The following is a 19,160-nucleotide window of genomic DNA, read 5'->3' as shown; positions in this document are numbered from 1 at the left end:
GTCAGCACTAAATGCCAAGAGAATTTAAGAAGTATAAAAATTTTTTTTAAAAAAGAAGAATTTAACTACCAACTTAAAACAAACAAAACAAAGTGGTATTTAAGAATGGCACGCAAAAGAGAATAAAAATTAAATAGAAAAATATAAAGTAGGATTGCCAAGTAAATAAATATATATTTGCATAAATGTGCAATGTATGAGTAACTGTGTAAATGGTCAGATACATGTTAAATGTGCAAAACTGAAAAGGGATAACATTCTCCACTTCGCTGTTTACGTACAGTGACAGTAAAGGTGTTCATTCATTCATGTTTCCAGACAGAGGGGTGTGTGTGTGTGTGTGTGTTCGTTCTCCTACCTTTAGTGTTAGTGAAAGGTGAGGAGACGGAGCACATTCCACCTCCTCCTGAACCTCAGACCGAGGGGTTCCTGAACCAGAGCAGAGGAATACAGTCAGATACCTGAACCTCCTCCAGATGTTCAAACACCACTGGTGGGGGGTGGGGCAACAGGCGAGTGTTTACCTGGGGGGGGAATCTCCAGGTCTGTGGTCTGCTGGACGTTGGTTCTTCCTGGTCGGGGGTCAAAGGCGGGAACCAGAGCTGAGAACTGTCTCTTCAGGACAAAGTCGTCGTCCCAGGTCCTCCTGCGACCTCCTTTGGTCTCGTACTCCTCCTCCTCCTGACACACACACACATAAAACACAGATACAACATTAGCGTGTGTTTTAGATTCACAGTTCCCTGAGTAAAACACAGAGTCAAAAGCGTCTCGTACCAGGACCTCCTCGTACTCCTGGTCCTCCTGATTGTCGTCTTCATTTTCGTCATCATCGTCATCTGGTTCTGGGAGGTCCTCCTCGTCATCCAGCTCGGCCAATAGTGTGTTGGCGCGGCAGCTGTCCAGGAAGTCTAGAGTCAAAGGAGAGGGTGTCAGTCACATGACTCTTATCAGTGAGTCTGTTTACACAACCATAGAAATCCAAGAACTGTATCAGATCATTAGAATAATCAGATTTGATGCGTTCACATGCACTTGAGAAATACGATAATCCATAAACCCTGTCTTAGACATTTCAGTGCGTTATCGTACATATGTAGTGATGGTAGAATCAAAATTCCTGTTACCATCTTCAGCTCAAGTTGGCAATTTTGTTCATTTTTTTTTATTTTATTCAATTTTTGTTTGGTTTTGTTCATTTTTTTCAATATTCCATTCAGTCTTTGTTTGGTTTTCTTTTGAGTCTAACAACGGTAGAATCAAACTTCCTGTTATTGTCTTCTACATCACTTTTGTTTTCTAAGATTTAATCATTTTTCCAGAAGTTCAGATGTAACAGAAATCAGATTAACCTGTATACATGCATGAAGATATCAGAGTATTGGGGACAAATCCAGGTGTGTTAATCTGATTTGTCATAATCAGATTACTGCTGTTATCTGATCAAACAGATCGGATTATACTGTTAACAGGATCAATTATACTCAGATACTGATCAGAGTTTTGGTGTGGATGGAAACGGGGTCATTGTTTCCGTTTGTGTGATCAGGTCATCTACAGCTGAACTAAAGTAAAGACATGTTCTGGTCTTCTGATGAGTGACGCCCAAGTGCCGCTGAGCAGACATGGTTGTACTAGACATGAGGTTTCAGGTGATGTGGGTGGAGTTAGCGGCAGGTTAGCTGAAGCAGCCTGTGTCTGTGTGCATTTTCACCAACCGTAGAGCGAGAACTCGGCCTCCTGGCCCGTATCGCTCTCGCTGGACGTCGACGTCAGGCTAGTCGTCAGCGTGTTGCTAAGCAGCTGACCCACTGACAGGCCAGTGGTTGCCGTGGCTACATTATTGCTGCTGGTTACTATGGAGGTTGACATGGTAACGGTGGAAGTGGTGCCGGTGGTGGTGAGGTTAGGAAAGCTCTGAGCACCCATGAGAGGAGAAGCTGCAAACAAACACACAAACAAACAAACAGAAGGAGGTTAGTTTGTCAGGAAGCAGGTCAGCTGACTGCACACAGAGCTGTGATTGGCTGGACGCTGCTCATGCTGTAAAACACACCTCTGCTTTATTTCATTTAACGGTTCTGTTTTTTATCTGATCTCAGTAAGTGCTTTTGTTTTATTGTTAAAGCGACATCATGCATTTAACTCCTTCAGTCCCTTTACACCAGTTTCTTCCTCATCTATTTGAGTCGCCGCCTTAATGCACATTGATTACTGTTAATTCTCTCATTCTACTGTTTGACCATCAGTGAGCTTTAGATTCATTATCTTCTAAATCCTTTAGGTCATTTCATTTACCTTTACAGGGTTACGGTCTGATTTTCAGATGACAAAATTAATATTTTAATCTATAACTTCACTTGATTTGAACTGAATTTACAATAAGAGTACATTTTAATGACCTATGTACAAAAACATAGTATGTTTTATTTTATTTATCTGGGCATTTTAAAAGGCACACACTGTTTCTCTGGAGAAGTCAGATGTGCACAGGGTGGTACAGAAGAAAACTGAGCAGTAATCCGTGTGGTTTCTACGAAAATCACATTAATTACTGTAGGACAGTTCACCACCAACACTGAAACAGTTCCACTGTTTCATCAACTTTAATCCAACTCTTGAGTCGTCAGCGTTCGATTTTAGTATTTATAAAAGGACTTGCAGACAAATGGTAAGAGATGACTCAACACTATTCATCAGGTTCTGTCTCTTATGACCCAAGAGAAAACTCCAGTTTTACTGTTAAACTAATTTTAATATATTGTTTAGTGTGAACTTTACTCCATAACATTAGAGATGTGCACTGTTAGTGTCGATAACCTTTAACTCAACCCCCGTCTGTGTCACGTTCACCAATGCTGGCAGGGTGTGGGACTGTCCTGCCGCTGATGCTGCAGCGTCAGACTGATGCATGTTCACTTACTTGCAGTGCTCATGACGTTGCGTCCCAGTGTGTTGGTGTTGTTGTCGCTGCTGCTGCGGCTCAGGTTCATGTTGTTGGTGGCGTTGGTGCGCGACATGTTAGGCGCACGACGGACGAAGGACTCCATGAGGCTGGCCTCTCGGGACGACAGGTTGGGGACGCTGGCGCTGGAGCTCATGGGAGCGCCGGCGGCCAATAGGGAGCTGACCGACAGCCGGGCGTTGGCGGCCGAACACAGAGGCCTCTGGGAAGGCGTGTCCTTACTGGAGGACTCTGACACAGAGCTGACGTCCGGAGAACTGACGCTCACCAGGCCCATGGAGATGGCCGTGTTCGGGTCAGTCGCAGCAGAGTCTTTGTTTCGATTTTCCTCTCCGGCGGCTGTTGGGTCGGCGGTGAGCGTCCCGGAGCTGGACGCCGAGCCAGCCCCACCCTCAACAGCCGACGACAGTACGACTATAGGCTCCTGCTGCTGTCCGTCGCAGCCGACCCCGCCCCCTCCGGCCCCTGAGGAGCCCTGGTCCAGGAGGAGCCCCTCGGCCCTCCTCTCCAGCCGCAGCCCACCCGCACCTCCCCCCGGCAGCCCGGCCGAGGAGCTGAGGCTGATGTCTGAGGAGGACGCCACGCTGCAGACCGAGCTGCTGCTGCCCTTCCTGCTGGAGGAGCCGGCTCCGCCCAGCGACGACGCCATGGCCCCGCCCTTATCGGGACAGTTATTTTTCACCAGGCTGCTCCAGGACTGCTGCTGCTGCGAGGAGGACGAAGTGGAGGAGGACGAGGAGGAGGTGGTGGTGGTGGTGCTGCCGCTGGCCGCCGGGGTCGCGGACGGTCCCACCGCTGAGGAGGAGGAGGCGGGGCCTGAAACAGTGGATGAGACAGGTTTGGGTGACGGCGCTGTGGCAGCCGACTCAGGGTCGTACCCTGGAGCAAGCTTGAGGTCAAACTTCCCTTCAGCGCCCATACGGTAAGAGTTAGAGCCGCCAGCATCCCAGGTTACATCAATCCAGCCTGGATGGACAGAGAGATAGGAGGAGACGGACGGATGGATGTCAGAGACCCGGCAGAGAGACAGACAGAAAGACAGAGGCAGACAGACAGACAGATAGACAGCAGAGAGGCAGCTCCACACCGGACCACCACTCAGATTAATGGACCTAAAGTCAACACCTGAGTATCAATCAGAAAAAGGACTTTAAAGCTGTTTAAGGCCTAGTTTAGTCTGAGTCTTAACAAAACAAACAAACAAAAACTATCTACACATAATTAGCATTTTAAAGATGAGGACACAAATGTGATTATAAGTCTTTAAACTGTTTGAGGATCAGGTAACGTTGGACTGAAGTTCAGCAGCCACGAGACAGGATGCCTGCACATCTATACATCTGTTCTAGTGTTCCAGGCAGATGCACATGGAACACAATGGACAACTGACCAATACTTTTATGGCTCCCATTAAGGGGGGGAAATGATTGGAGCGATTTAACAGTTGATTCCATGAGCTCAGTAGTAAACCTCATTGGAGTCAGTGCATAAGCAACATACAGATATTGTATATTTTTAGTAAAACTATGATGGAAAATTTCAAGTAATAATAAACTAACTTCCTTTAATTGTAAAACTTTCAATGTACTGTATAAAAATGGAAATGAGATTAAAAGTAAAACAAACGAAAATGGAGCAGCAGAAAATGGACCAAAACTAATAATTTTCTGAGGCTTTGAATGTGTTTTGGTTAAAAAGTCCTGAAAAAGCAGCACATTTTGTGTTGGGTCAGTTTCATTTCTTTAATATTTAATCCATTTCTTTAATTAATTTAATATCTTGAATTGTCAAGTTCAGTCTGGCGTCCTTATGACCGGTTTCAGAAAAGAACTACTGATCTAATTTCACATCTAAAATGGATGTCATGAGACAACAGTTGGTGAAAAACTGACGCAGGTGAAATTAAAAACAGCCTTTGTTCTAGTGAACGCAGCTGAAGTCCAATTCAGATCATGATCATGTGAAAAGACCCTCCAGTCTCTGAAGAGGATCCTTTCATGTCTGCCAATAACTCACTCAGCGTCAAGGTTAATTCTATGTTTTCAACCAACTACAAGCTACAAAGTGAGAACATTTTTTCTCAGAAAGTTACAGAAATACTCAATTCATTTTTCTTCATATTTTTAAGAATGGATTTATGGGTAATGGGTACGATTACACTTAGTAGAGTTATAGTTTAGGACATTTTGCCTCAAAACATTCTTGTTTTAGCTGATTGATCTGTTTTATTTATGCTGAAAAAGAGGATGACTGAATGAAAAACTAAAAATCAACCATTCAGTACATTTAATTTCTACAGAATTCGTGAAGTAAAAGACATGTCATAAACTGGTTGTTCTGGTGTGACATTAAAGACCAGTTCAGGGACGTCATGGATTAAACACAACCTGAGCAGGTTTAGGTCCCGGTGGAGCAACAAGAGAGAAAAATATGAACACAGTCACAGAAAATGACAATAAAAGCAAAAAAGTAGAAAATATTGTTTGCAAACGTAAAGCATCAAAGCCACAAAGAAGAAATTAATTAATTTTAAAAAATCAAAAACGATCATCGCTGGCATCCTGCTTCATGATTCAATCAACGATAATCAAACACTGAGCTGTTGGAGGCGTCTGGACCAATGACAGAACATCAGATCTGGATCAAAAACACTGAAACACTGCAGAGACAGGAGACGAGGAGGAGGAGGATGATGATGAAGAGGAGGAGGAGACAAAGAGGAGGAGGGGCGGGGTCTGTCCTGGTAAATCTACATCTGTCCTTAAACCATCCAGTATCCGAGGGAGCATATTATGCACACTTTGCACTTCATGTTATAAAACGTAATTATTTTTCACAGTCTGTTTTAGGTCAGAATTCAAAAGTGGTTCATTTTTGCATGATTTTTTAAATTCTGACCCAGCCACTAAAATCAGCACATTGTAAATTATGTTAAATTCCTGCACTAACACCCTTCTCCCAAGTCAGTAAAAAAAAAATGCAGACATATTTAGCATTTAACATTTGACCTAGCACAAAAAAATAAGAATACATATTAACTAATGTTGCTGTTAATCATTGACATATGCCAGGATGAAAATAAAATAAATAAAAAAATCAAGTAACAACTAATCCGATTTTCATGTAGTACATTGAAAAAAAACAAACAAAAAAACGGCTTTTACATCAAAAAAAATATGGCTTACATTACAAACATGGCATTTAAAGGGTTAAAAATATGACAGTTACTGAGTATTTGATATTTTTGTTTATGGCTCAAGTTGATGGAATACAAAAAAAGAAAAAAGTTCAAACCATACTGTATGAAAAAGATTTTGACATTAGTACGACACTGTTCAGATCACGCTCTTTTGATGATTTTGATGAATAAACATTTTCATGTAATTTTACTGATTTGAACACACACAAAAAACAGAGAAAACTTTGTAGTTGTCATTATTTATAGGTTAGTATGATAGTATTTTATTGGTCACTTTAGATCATATTGGTCTGAATGTGGAACCCGAACTCACATGGTTTTAACACTGATTGTTAATATCTTCAGTGTAATTTTTGCATTTTGGTCCAGATTAGACGCTTTGACAAGCCTCGTTTTGGCCCATGGGCCGTATGTTTGACATTCCTGCTGTAGAGGATTTGGAATTATACCTGGTGGATTCTATCTACTCCTCAGCGTTGACAAAGTCAAACTGGTCCCAGGTCAGTGTTTGGGTCGTGGACAGAAGGAGCAAGGAACGTTGAGAAAAACATGAAACATAAGATGACGACCAAGCTGAGACTTCAACTGGAACAGACCATGAATCGACCTCCTGATCCACTCCGTTCCCACAGTCTGTCATGTGAACAACTGTACTAACAGGGTCCTAGTTTACTGACATAGTGACCAAACAATCCTGGTCTGCTGATGAGATGGTAACACTTACTGGTCACTTAATTCTTCACCCATTTAACCCATAAAGACCAAAACATCCACAGACGACCAAAATTATCAACTGATATAAAATGTTAAATAACTGTTGATCGATTAATCCCATCAATACATGTAAATAATTACTTTAAAATGCAGTTATTCATCTTTTCACGGTCATCAGATATGACCCATTTGGACATTCAGAGGCTCCATAGTTACCGTGGAAACACCAGTGTCCAATGGAAAAGCGACTACTGTCATCTTCTACAACCTTGATTCACCAGTAAAACCCATGGAGTTGGATCAATGACAGTGGATGGACACACTGGGTTTATGTTCAGTTAATGACAGATGTAGCAGAAAAACTATCTTAAGTTTTCTCCATTTTTGGTAAAATGACTCAGCTTTGATCTAAGCTTTAATGAACATCTATATGATCAGTGAATTAAATATAGGGAAATACATGATTTTCACTTAAAAATGCTAAATACAGAGGATAATATTACAATAAATGGCGATAAATGACTTAAGAAAGGTTAAAAATAGGGGGAAAATGATTTGGGTACGGCCACAAAAGTAGTACTGGGTCTTTATGAGTTAAATATGTTTTTCCTCTTAAGATAGAAGTGTCAAACATAAGGCCCGTGGGTCAAAACTGGCACTCCAAAGGGTTCAATATGGCCCAAAGGCCAAGTGCAAAAATTACACTGATATTATTAATGGTCAAGGGTGTCACTGAGTCCTGAAAAGCTGTTCTAATCATAAAGTTAAATTATATATTTTTCAGTTGCAGATTCCTGTTACTAAATGTTTTGTGTGTTTGTCGATCCACTTTGATCTGTAAGCTGTAATGCACATGTAAATAATAAACTGAGACATACACTGGAAAAACTCAAACCTTACCAAATGTATTTTTCAAATTTCTAGACCAAATATCTCATCCCACTTAAAATAAGACATAATCACCTAAAGAGTAACTTTTCAGTGAGATATAAGAACATATTTTTAGACAATAAATCTTGAAAATTTTATTTGAAGAAATCTTACCTAGATAATTTTCATTTGTTCCATTGGCAGACTTTTTTTTTTTTTTTTGATTGAATTAAGCAAAAAAAATCTTAAATTAAGCAAAAAAAAAAAAAAAATCTGCTAATGGAACAAGTGAAAATTATTTTGGTAAGATTCCTTGAAATAACATTTTCCAGATCTATTGTCTAAAAAGTTCTTACATCTCACTGAAAAGTTACTCTTGAGGTGATTATGTCTTTTTTTAAGTATGATGAGATATTTGGACTAGAAATGAGAAAAATACACTTGGTAAGATTTTGTTTTTTGCAGTGTACTGAGACAAATTATTAAAATAACACTTATTTTTCTTAGGAAATTTCAGATTATTCATGTTTGTCGAGGTAATTCACAACACAATTTTACTGCTTTCTGCACTAAATGAGAAAAGTTTGGAGTTGTCACTATTTAAAGATCATTATTATTATTTTACTGGGCTAGATGTGGCCCCTGAACTGAAATGAGTTCGACACCCCTGTCTTAACTCTTTCGGTGCCAGACAGTTAAGGGGCTAATAAGCCTTAAAAGTGCCACAGATTTTGGCCGTTTTTCAGTATTTCGCGTCGTTTTTATAATATTTGAAGAATCCTGCAGGAAACCGCTCGGTAACATCCGACCGATTGCTAATTAGATTCAAAACGCACAGGACGCAGCCGATTCATTATTGATCGTAATTTGCATAATTCATAATAATAATAATAATCTTTATTTATATAGCACTTTTCATACATTAAAAACTGTAGCACAAAGTGCTTTACATATCAGTTTAAAAATCAGTACCGCCCCTCACCCACACCCACCCACTCACCCGCACACACACACACACATATACATGCAAACCCACAAGCTCACACATACTTAAGAAGACTGACTGAGCACGGGTAGACCAGAACAAAAATGTACAAGTAAAAGTAAAACATCAATTTAGGAGGCGCTGTCTCAGGGAGCCATCCGCACCAGGAGGCAGCCGCCGACCCCGGCGACCAGGCACCAGCAACACAGCCCCGCATCCCAACTAGTGGGAGAGGGCCAACTGGGACCCCCACCCACCAGAAAGGAGCGGACCCCAGTGAGAGAAGGCGCCACAGCCCCCGGAGTCCACAGCCGCCCCCGGCATGGAGGGCTCCCTCTGATGAAACACCGGAGAATAAGAAACATTAAAAAGATATAAAAATATTATTCGGTCGCGTGACCTCAAATTCCCGTCTGATTGGTCTCAAAAGGGGGACACAGAAAGAACGTCATCGAAATGTGAGAAAGAAATGGGGGTGGATGGTTTGTTTGTACACAAATGTGGCGTGTTCTCCAAAGCCGATCTGATCGGCCCGTGGTACTTTAAAGGTTGTATTTGTAAAGCCGATTTAATCGTCCCATGGCACTGAAAGAGTTAAGACATTTTTAGCTGCAGGTGTTCATTTATGATTCTGTAGAGGTGAATAAAAAGTGATGAGCACAGATGAGACACAAATGTAAACGTGTCAGGTTCACGTCTGGGTTGTGTCAGGAACCTGCAGAGTTCAGAGGAGTTTTAAAAACAGTGACATGGAGAGCAGAGCTGAGCAGATATGTGAACATAAACCTAAACATCATCAACGTTTCACCTGGATGACAGCTACACCTCAGCCGTTCGTTTTCTCATCATTATGATTCAGTAAACAGAGGGTTTGTCTGTTCCACTGTTCAGGAAACCTGTGAGCGTCAACATTAAGGCTTCATTTCCTTCTAGGTCTGTTCCTCATGTAGGTAATGGAGGTGAGTTAATGTTGTATGGTTTTATTTTCAGATTCTATTTTACTGATCATTAAAATCCAAACGTTAGAGAATGTTAATGGTCTTTTTTTTGGACTGTTTGTCGTCCTGTTCAGTTGTTTTTTTTAAGCTGTTTGTCGTCCTGTTCAGTCAGTTTTTGGGGGCTGCTTGTTCCATTCAGTCATTTTTTGGGCTGTTTGTCATCCCATTTGGTCATTTTTTTGAGGGCTGTTCGTGGTCCCGTTCAGTCGTTTTTTGGGGGGGCTGTTCATCATCCCATTCAGTCGTTTTTTGGGCTGTTCATCCCGTTCAGTCATTTTTTGGGGGGCTGCTCATTGTCCTGTTCAGTCGTTTTTTGGGCTGTTCATGGTCCTGTTCAGTCGTTTTTTGGGCTGTTCATGGTCCTGTTCAGTCGTTTTTTGGGCTGTTCATTGTCCTGTTCAGTCGTTTTTTGGGCTGTTCATCCCGTTCAGTCATTTTTTGGGGGGCTGTTCATTGTCCTGTTCAGTCGTTTTTTGGGCTGTTCATGGTCCTGTTCAGTCGTTTTTTGGGCTGTTCATTGTCCTGTTCAGTCGTTTTTTGGGCTGTTCATGGTCCTGTTCAGTCGTTTTTTGGGCTGTTCATGGTCCTGTTCAGTCGTTTTTTGGGCTGTTCATTGACCTGCTCACTCATTTCTTTCCTCCTTCAGGTTTCAGTCTATCCTGTGTCTTACCGTTGTGGGCCTCTCCGGTCACTGTTCCCTCTCCAGCCGGGTTTCCATCCTGGTCGCGCCACTTCCAGTCAATTCCGCGGACGACTCTGGCACCGGGGACAATGTACTTCATTACCTGAGAACGAAACAGACGCCGCTGCCGACGGAGGTTGGCCTCAGCCTCTTTCACAGCTTTACCTGAGGGAAAAAAACAGATGGAGTTTTGTACCGATGGTCAGCAGAGTTTATCTGGCAGAAAACAAACCGTGAAAAAGGCTAAAACTATGTTCTGAATCTAAACCATTGTTCAAGTTCTTAAAATTGTCATCCACTTACTGTAGTTTCAAGTTTTTATTTTCATTTTTACAGTTTAGTTTTTGATTTTTTTTCATTTTAAAAAAGGTGCACTTTGAGTTTTAATTTAGACACAAACAAGTTTTAGTATAGTTTTTCTTTAATTTTGTACTTAGTTTGAGGTTCTATCAGAAAAGCCAGAAGCTGAAAAACACTGGATGAAACATTAGCCCCTTTTCCACCGCAGGAACTTTTATCGTTTACTCTGGATTGAAAAGCCTCTGTAAAAAGTTCCTGGTAGGCCGGGGGGGGGGGACTGATTGGTGGAACATACTGTCAGCATTCCACACTTCCATTCAACCTCCATGTTTAATCCAGTGGTGTCTGCCCGCAAACATCATCAGCCTGATCTGAATACATTTTCAGGAACTTTGACATGGAAATGCAAACCACTGATTAACAGAAATTCAACTACCAGGTAAATGAGTTCCTGGAAATGAAGGTTCCGGGAAATGTTGGTAGAAAAGGGGCTGTTGTAGGACATCAAATATGACTTGTAAGAGCAGTGTTTATTAAAAAACAGTGGAACATCTAAGACTTTAAAAATGTAAAACTGTTATTATTGGATGTTTTTGTGTTCTAGTTTAGACCCTCAGAGACTCATGCGGTGGGTGTGAACGGTGTCCTCACCCAGCTGGTCCTCGCAGACGGCGGTTACGGTGCCATACAGCTCCAGCCCCGACAGCGACAGGTAGTGAGTCTGCCCGCTGGCGTTCTTCCCCATCTGTTTGATCCGGATGTGTCTCCAGCCCTGTTTCTCCTCTTTGGACGGATCCAGAGGCCATGTGGCCGTCGACCTGAAACACACACCACCACATGGGGACGTGAATGCCACTGCTGCATTCAGGGCCCATCCACAGGTCTGGAAACATGCGCTGCTACTGAACTGCAGCCCCAAAGCACATGTCAAAAACATGAACAACTGAATCTGACACGTTCACCAAGATCTTCGTATAATCGATTTAAACTCCCGAAGTATTAGAGGCTAAACTTTAAAATAAAGTCGTCATAGACCTCCCAAATTTACAATCCTGAAAAGACTGACGTGTTTACTGTTGACATTTGTTTTTTTTGTTTTTTTTTTAAAAAGATCCATTTAATTTAAAGTAAAGTTCAACCCATGAAGACCAAGTACTACTTTCTTCTCTCTATTTAACCTTACTTAAGTGTTTCATCACCATTTATTATAATATTGTCCTCTGTATTTTACTGTTTTTTCAGTGTAAATCATGTATTTTCCAATATTTAATTCACTGATCATTTTGATGTTCATTAACATTCAGAGTAAATTCAAAGGTTATTACATCAAAACAGATTTTACTGAAAAAGTCATTTTTTTCCTCAGTTTTCTCTATCATTAACTGAACATAAACCCAGTGTGTCCATCCACTGTCATTCCAACTCAATGGGTTTTACTGGTGAATCAATGTTGTAGAAGATGATGGTGTTTCCATGCTAACTACAGAGCCTCTGAACATCCAAATGGGTCATATCTGATGACCATGAAAAGACGAGTAACTGTATTTTACACCAATCATTTCCATGTATTGATAGAATTAGTGGATCAATGGGTATTAAACAGTTTAGATCAGTAGATCGTTTTGGTTGCCAGTAGCTGTTTGGGTTTTTAAGGGTTAAAACTGCATTGATTATTCCCATCGTTTCAACTTTACAGACTAAACCACTACCTGATAAATCGTGACAGATTAAGAGACATTGAAAATAATCATTATCTTCAGTCTTTAATGATTTCCGTCCTTTTTCTCATCTCTACTGAATCATTTTGTAATTGAATCCAAGTGGCGAGACTGACTTTAGAAAACCAGTGGGAACAAACTACAACAAGCAAGCAGTTTAATCTGTGTGATGAAATAACATGTTGCGTTTAGAGTGTAGTTGTACCCTGGTTCGTTGAGGCTGCAGTCGTCTACATGTGTGTACAGAGTCGTCCAGTTCTGACCATCCTTCGACACCTGAAACACCCAGTTTCTCAGTGCTGAGCGGCCGTAACCCCTGAAGAAGAAGATGAAGAGTCAAATGAGAACGGGAGCACAGAGATGCAGTTTAGTCTGATCGTTCCACAGCTCGCCATCGGGATGCGTTTGTTTTCTGACCTGGCGTGTCTCAGGGTGTACGCGGAGGGGATGACCCACAGGCCCAGGTCGACAGCAAACCACGCGTTTTTGTCATCGTTGGTATGGCAGTTGAGGGCGGAGCTGTCCCGACTCAGGATGTCCTCCAGACGACCATAGGGGAGGTTCCGCCCCTCGGATGATGTCACCACCACCAGACCGTAAGCGGCGGGGTTTACCCACTCATATGCTGTCCTGAAACCATTCACAGACAAACACCGTCAGAGAAATCATATCAGAATTAAACTGAGATATGGTTTATTTGGGGACTTCATATATTAAAGCCATGTATTTGGGCCAGATGTTAAATCTGTCCGTTTTCAGTTTCATCTGGTTCATAATGATTGAAGATCTCTCTCCTGAAAATTACTTGAAATAAATGTTTTTAAAATGGCATAATGCTTAGTTGAGTTTTTAAATTACACAATATTTTTACTTAACCTCCAAAAAGGGGATTTAAAACACAAATTATATTTAATCTAAACATTTTCAAAAAAACTTATGCAACTCCACATACAAACCTGCTGATGATGAACTGATGAAAAATTAAAAACAAAAAAACGCAGGATTACGAGAACCTTCACAGGGATTTTAGCAAAATATGGCATAAGAGATTGAGAAAAAAAAAAAGCAACTTCTGTTTTTTTGTTTGAGGTTACTGGCATTTCATTTTTCTTTCCAAACTGCTGCTCCTCAGTTAAACTGTGCACTTTCTTACTTGGCGTTGGTTCCGACCCAGTAGATGATTCCATTCTCATCAAAGTCATGTTGGTGTCTGAATGTGAATGTCTGTCCTTCCCTCAGCTTCCTCACAAAGACAAAGGATGAGCGCTCGAAGTCGTACCACTGCTTGGCCACCTGGAGGATGAGGAGGCAAAGGTCAAAAAGACTGTAGTTCATTAGACTCTATTGTACTCTGTACTCAGCGTTTCCTCCTCACCATCTTCAGCAGATACTGCTCCAGAGACTCCACAGTGGCCAGCGGTTCCATCTTCAACATGCGACCAGTCCGATCGATCAGAGCCGTCTCACCTGGTGCTCGCTCCAGACGAAACCGCAACCTCCTGGTTAAGATCTAGACAACGCATGAACACACGTTATAGTCAGAGCCTGGACCAGAGGGATGGGACTGTCAACTGGAACATGGACCCCAGAGATGGGACTGTCAACTGGAACATGAACCAGTGGGATGGGACTCTCAACTGGAACATGGACCCCAGAGATGGGACTGTCAACTGGAACATGAACCAGTGGGATGGGACGCTCAACTGGAACATGGACCAGGATCGGACTCAACTGGAACATGGACCCCAGAGATGGGACTGTCAACTGGAATATGAACCAGTGGGATGGGACTGTCAACTGAAACATGGACCAGTGGGATGGGACTCTCAAATGGAACATGGACCAGGATCGGACTCAACTGGAACATGGACCAGAGGGATGGGACTGTCAACTGGAACATGGACACCAGAGATGGGACTGTCAACTGGAATATGAACCAGTGGGATGGGACTGTCAACTGAAACATGGACCAGGGGGATGGGAGTTTCAACTGGAACATGGACCCCAGAGATGGGACTGTCAACTGGAACATGGACCAGAGGGATGGGACTGTCAACTGGAACATGGACCAGAGGGATAGGACTGTCAACTGGAACATGGACTAGAGGGATGGGAATTTCAACTGGAACATGGACCAGAGGGATGGGACTCAACTGGAACATGAACCCCAGAGATGGGACTGTCAACTGGAACATGGACCAGAGGGATGGGACTGTCAACTGGAACATGGACCAGAGGGATGGGAATTTCAACTGGAACATGGACCAGAGGGATGGGACTCAACTGGAACATGAACCCCAGAGATGGGACTGTCAACTGGAACATGGACCAGAGGGATGGGAGTTTCAACTGGAACATGGACCAGGATCGGACTCAACTGGAACATGGACCAGAGGGATGGGACTCTCAACTGGAACATGGACCACGGCTCAGCGGGACTCACCTGCAGGTTGTATGAGGACCCAGGTGTGTCGTACAGGTGCAGAGGTAGACGTTCTATTGACTCCAGAACAGCTATCAGTTTACGGATTAAGGCAACAGCTGGTCGGCTGCACACAAACACACAGGAAACAGTCATATCCAGTCTGACACATCATCTACTTGTGGTCATTAATTAGCATCATTTGTAAAACATACATGTATTATCTGAACGGGTTTCAGACCAAAATGTGAATGAAATGCAGGCTGTTACCTTTCATCGTCTTCATTTTCACTGAAAGCCGCCTTAAAGACATTGATCCTCTCCATTAAAGGCTTACAATCATGTTTCAGGTCCAGTTCCACACTCTGCACACAGACACACAAACAGATGTCAGATCATCTCAGAGACTCCGCAGAAGGTCAAAGGTCAGCCCAGTGTGGTGTTAAAGTTCACTCACATTATTGAGGACAGTGAAGAGCGCCTGGACTAGGCCACTGCTGCACATCTCATATGGAGAGATGGTGTTTTCATCCTTTAAAACCACGATCAGGTTCTCCAGAGCTGTTTTCATCAGGTCCCTCCACGTGTTCTCCCCCTCGATGCACTGAGGACACGCACACGGACACGTTAAAACACTGATGGGTAATACAGACTCGTGAATACGACTGTACCCATCTGTCAGTGTACTGGTACATCTGTTGTGTATTCCTACTCATCTGTCTTTGTACCCGTACCCGTCCGTCTGTGTATTTGTACCTGTATGTCTGTGTACTGGTATCAGTCTGTTAGTGCATCTGTTGTGTATTTGTACCTGTGTGTGTGTGTACCGTTACCTGTCTGTTGGTGTATCTGTTGTGACCTGGTACCTGTCTGTTGGTGTATCTGTTGTGTATTCGTACCCATCTGTGTGTGTACTGGTACCTGTTTGTTAGTGTATCTGTTGTGTATTTGTACCCGTCTGTGTGTGTACTGGTACCTGTCTGTTGGTGTATCTGTATCTGTGTGTGTACTGGTACCTGTTTGTTAGTGTATCTGTTGTTTATTGGTACCTGTCTGTTGGTGTATCTGTTGTGTATTTGTACCTGTCTGTGTGTATACTGGTACCTGTTTGTTAGTGTATCTGTTGTGTATTTGTACCTGTCTGTGTATGTACTGGTACCTGTTTGTTAGTGTATCTGCTGTGTATTTGTACCTGTCTGTGTGTATACTGGTACCTGTCTGTTGGTGTGCAGCTCCCAGGCTGACTCCAGCTGTGTGGAGATGTTCCTCAGAGTGACCACCACACCTCTGGGCATGCTCTCTACAGCTTTGAAGTGGTCGTCGTACAGCTCCCGGGCCATGCTCTTCACCTTCTGCTTCGTCTTCTCCAGCTTCGACTTCAGCTTCCTGCCTCTCTTCCCGGTCCAGCCCGTCACAAACTCTGAACCTGTACAGACACCGTACCGTTTAGTTAACACACCCTGATGCAGAACCCAGGAGGCTGGTCCAGGTCCTGGTACTGCAGAAGTTCTGTTCCGACTCACCCAGTGACGTCTCTGCAGTGAACGAGTGTTTGGTTCCTCTGTTGGACTCGAAGACGAAGCCGGGTAGGTCCTCCTTCAGGATGGTGGCCTGCTGTCCATCTGAGTTGTGGATGGCGATCTCCCCCTCCTTCAGGCAGGTCAGGGACCAGTTCCCCACCGTCAGCTTCGTAGGTCCCACACTGGACAGGATGGGCTGGCTGGCCGTTACTGGTTTCACCTGGCTCCGGGCTCGCTGCAGCTTCTCCAGGAACTCACTGCGAGACTCTGCAGGACCACAGACCCAGCCGGTTAACCCCATAAGGACTAACATTATAACAGGCCTAGATTTATTTACGTTGTTTTTGCCATAAAAGTGTCAGAAGATGTCTTTTTTGCCAAATCTTTTTCACTTTTTTTCAGGAAGAACTTAACCTTTCGTATCTGGCCAGTATTTATCATTAATATATGTAATAAATGCTTAAAACAGTGTGTCATAGTAAAAAATATTAAAAACCAGACTTGAATTTTTATCATATTTATTATGAAAAACAACTGTAAATGTTCATAATAAAACATTGAGATTACAGAAATAAACTTTCAATTATTTTCCATGTGTTCAAACATTTTAATTTGTCTAGATCATTCTGTGTCCATGTTCTAGCTTCTTATTTCTAGTTACTGCTAGTCATTTTTAGCCTGTGTGATAGTCTCCATTATCTTTCTGTAAAGTTGTAGACAGAGCCCCTCATTTCACTGACAAAAACATCCATGATCTGCTTCTTTTATAGACACTGCATATCTTTATGCTCTGGCTAGCTTTCTGCATATAGATTTACATATCTATATATAAATATACATACATACATTTAACTATCTATTAAGTATAGAAACCAGAGCAATACAGATAAAAACAGTAACAAAAACACAACAAAACACATTAGTAGAACACTCTGCTGCTAAAAGTAATAAAACTTTTTCATGTCTCTCTGCTCCGCCCACTTGCACCCCTTCCCCTCAGCCAACGCAGGCTTCTACCCTAATGTGTTATACAGCAATAGAAAGAACCCAATCTTAGCTAAAAGATGACATTAGAATGTCGTCAATGGCGTAAACGGTTCAGAAGTTATGGTAATTTGAATGATGGCAGATATAAAACTGTAATTCTGAAGGCAATCATTCATAATGGAATAACTGGCAAAACGTGTGTGTGTTAACTGACAGAATGTGTGTGTGTGTGTGTGAGTTTGAGTGAGAGTGAGAGAGAGAGAAAGTGTGATGGGGTTTGTGCTGCCCGTACCAGAGCTGTCCGACCCCCCCTCTGGACTCCCACTGGAGTACATGGTGGCTAGTTTTCCGTCCAGGATGAACCTGAACCAGCCGTTGGATCCATTGGAGAGTTCTAGGGCGGCAGCGTCCGACCAGATGTAGAGGCAGTCCCGCCCCCTGATGATTGACCAGTCCCTCCAGTGGTACGGCTTCCCCTGCTGGATTTCACGGGCGTCCTCCTGAACCTCCTCCTCCTGCAGGAGAACATGGTATTAACAATGCTCTTCAGATGCCAGCGTCATTTTTCAAAGGTACAGGGTCTTTATTTTTCATGTCTCATCACGTCTTACCTTCTCAGGCTTCGCTTCGTCCTCGTTCTCATCATCAGATGCCGGACCGGCCAGAGTCGACACCTTGTTGATGACTCCCAGTCTGGCCAACTGATCGAGGAAAACGTCTCCACCTTTATCCACCAGGTCTCTGATGATCTGCAGCGCCAGCAGGTGGCCGTCATCGTCGTCCTGAGGGGAAAACAGACAGATGTGTTGGAATATCTGCACAGACTCGTGAACCCGTTTAATTACAGGGATGATCTGATGCCTCATCGTGACATTGAACATGTGACACAGCTGAAGCTCTTCTTAGCCCTCAGGCATGCATCCTGTGGGTTCAATGTGCAGTGTTACCTCCTGGTCCAGGACAGTAGCAGTGATCTCCACCAGAACAGTGGGCAGGTTGTGTCCCGTTTCACTGTCACACACCTCCTTTAGCAGCACTTCACTACTGTAGTGAACCATCTTTCTGATCAGAGCCAAACTGGCTTTCCTGAACACACACAAAAACACAAAAAACATCCACACTCATTTAGACAGGAAGTGACTGAAACATTCATCTGTGTAGAGTTTACAGGGTCACTGCTTCAACACATGTATGTATCAGACGTCGAATACTGGCTTCATTCATAGTAGTTTTCAAATGGACTGGTTTTGTTCTTTCGTTTGTCATCTCTGATCCACAAGACTTCAAACTACTAAGGATGAACAATGACCTGGACAAATGAGAATTTACACAGGCAATGACTGGGTTCATTTACCTTTAGCAGTTGGTAAATAAAGGCCGATAAAGACATATTCTGACGTTAACAATAACAATCTCTGGTCCAAGGATCTGTTATCGCTACGTGTTCCAAACGTTAGAACAGAATTGAGAAAGAAAGGTTTTAAATGTTCTGGTTCCACTGCCTGGAACAACCGACCGAAAGAGATCAAACTGAAGGAACTGGTCTGTGTAAATGCATTCAAAGTCATTTTAAATGAATGGGAAAAGGATAAATCTGGATGTCGATGGTTTTCTAATTGACTGAATCAAGTTCTGCTTTGAGATGCTTTTAAGGAACATTGTTGTTATATTTTTAGTACCTTTTCAGTTATTGATGGTGTTTTATATGTATGTTTTAGGTTTGGTTTTACAACTGAGTTTTACTATGGGTTTTATGTACATTTTTAGTTGATGTATGGATGAAATCTCGATTTTCTGTAA

The 19,160-nt window shown here is 42.6% G+C and overlaps 1 protein-coding gene across 3 annotated transcripts in view; it reads right to left on the bottom strand.

Annotated features, from left to right (window-relative positions):
• The window catches only part of hectd1 (HECT domain containing 1), a 40,804-nt gene that overhangs the window by 11,555 nt on the left and 10,089 nt on the right, over window positions 1–19,160 (bottom strand). Inside the window, exons 12-30 of one of the 3 annotated variants that reach the window (XM_030127251.1) lie at window positions 18,308–18,446; window positions 17,972–18,142; window positions 17,653–17,875; window positions 16,377–16,640; window positions 16,068–16,279; window positions 15,311–15,457; window positions 15,124–15,218; window positions 14,875–14,980; window positions 13,807–13,941; window positions 13,585–13,724; window positions 12,849–13,061; window positions 12,637–12,747; window positions 11,365–11,531; window positions 10,402–10,578; window positions 2,924–3,931; window positions 1,719–1,940; window positions 778–911; window positions 525–681; window positions 359–429 (exon numbers count right to left, since the gene is read on the bottom strand). In XM_030127251.1, coding sequence (XP_029983111.1) covers window positions 359–429; window positions 525–681; window positions 778–911; window positions 1,719–1,940; window positions 2,924–3,931; window positions 10,402–10,578; window positions 11,365–11,531; window positions 12,637–12,747; window positions 12,849–13,061; window positions 13,585–13,724; window positions 13,807–13,941; window positions 14,875–14,980; window positions 15,124–15,218; window positions 15,311–15,457; window positions 16,068–16,279; window positions 16,377–16,640; window positions 17,653–17,875; window positions 17,972–18,142; window positions 18,308–18,446 — 3,892 coding nt within the window. Of the gene's footprint in view, window positions 1–358; window positions 430–524; window positions 912–1,718; window positions 1,941–2,923; window positions 3,932–10,401; window positions 10,579–11,364; window positions 11,532–12,636; window positions 12,748–12,848; window positions 13,062–13,584; window positions 13,725–13,806; window positions 13,942–14,874; window positions 14,981–15,123; window positions 15,219–15,310; window positions 15,458–16,067; window positions 16,280–16,376; window positions 16,641–17,652; window positions 17,876–17,971; window positions 18,143–18,307; window positions 18,447–19,160 lie in introns of all 3 variants that reach the window. The other 2 variants (XM_030127250.1, XM_030127252.1) reach the window with 2 other exon arrangements.

Source organism: Sphaeramia orbicularis, chromosome 22 (genome assembly GCF_902148855.1).
Source record: "Sphaeramia orbicularis chromosome 22, fSphaOr1.1, whole genome shotgun sequence".
NCBI lineage: Eukaryota > Metazoa > Chordata > Actinopteri > Kurtiformes > Apogonidae > Sphaeramia > Sphaeramia orbicularis.
This window is presented reverse-complemented; position numbering and strand designations above follow the sequence as displayed.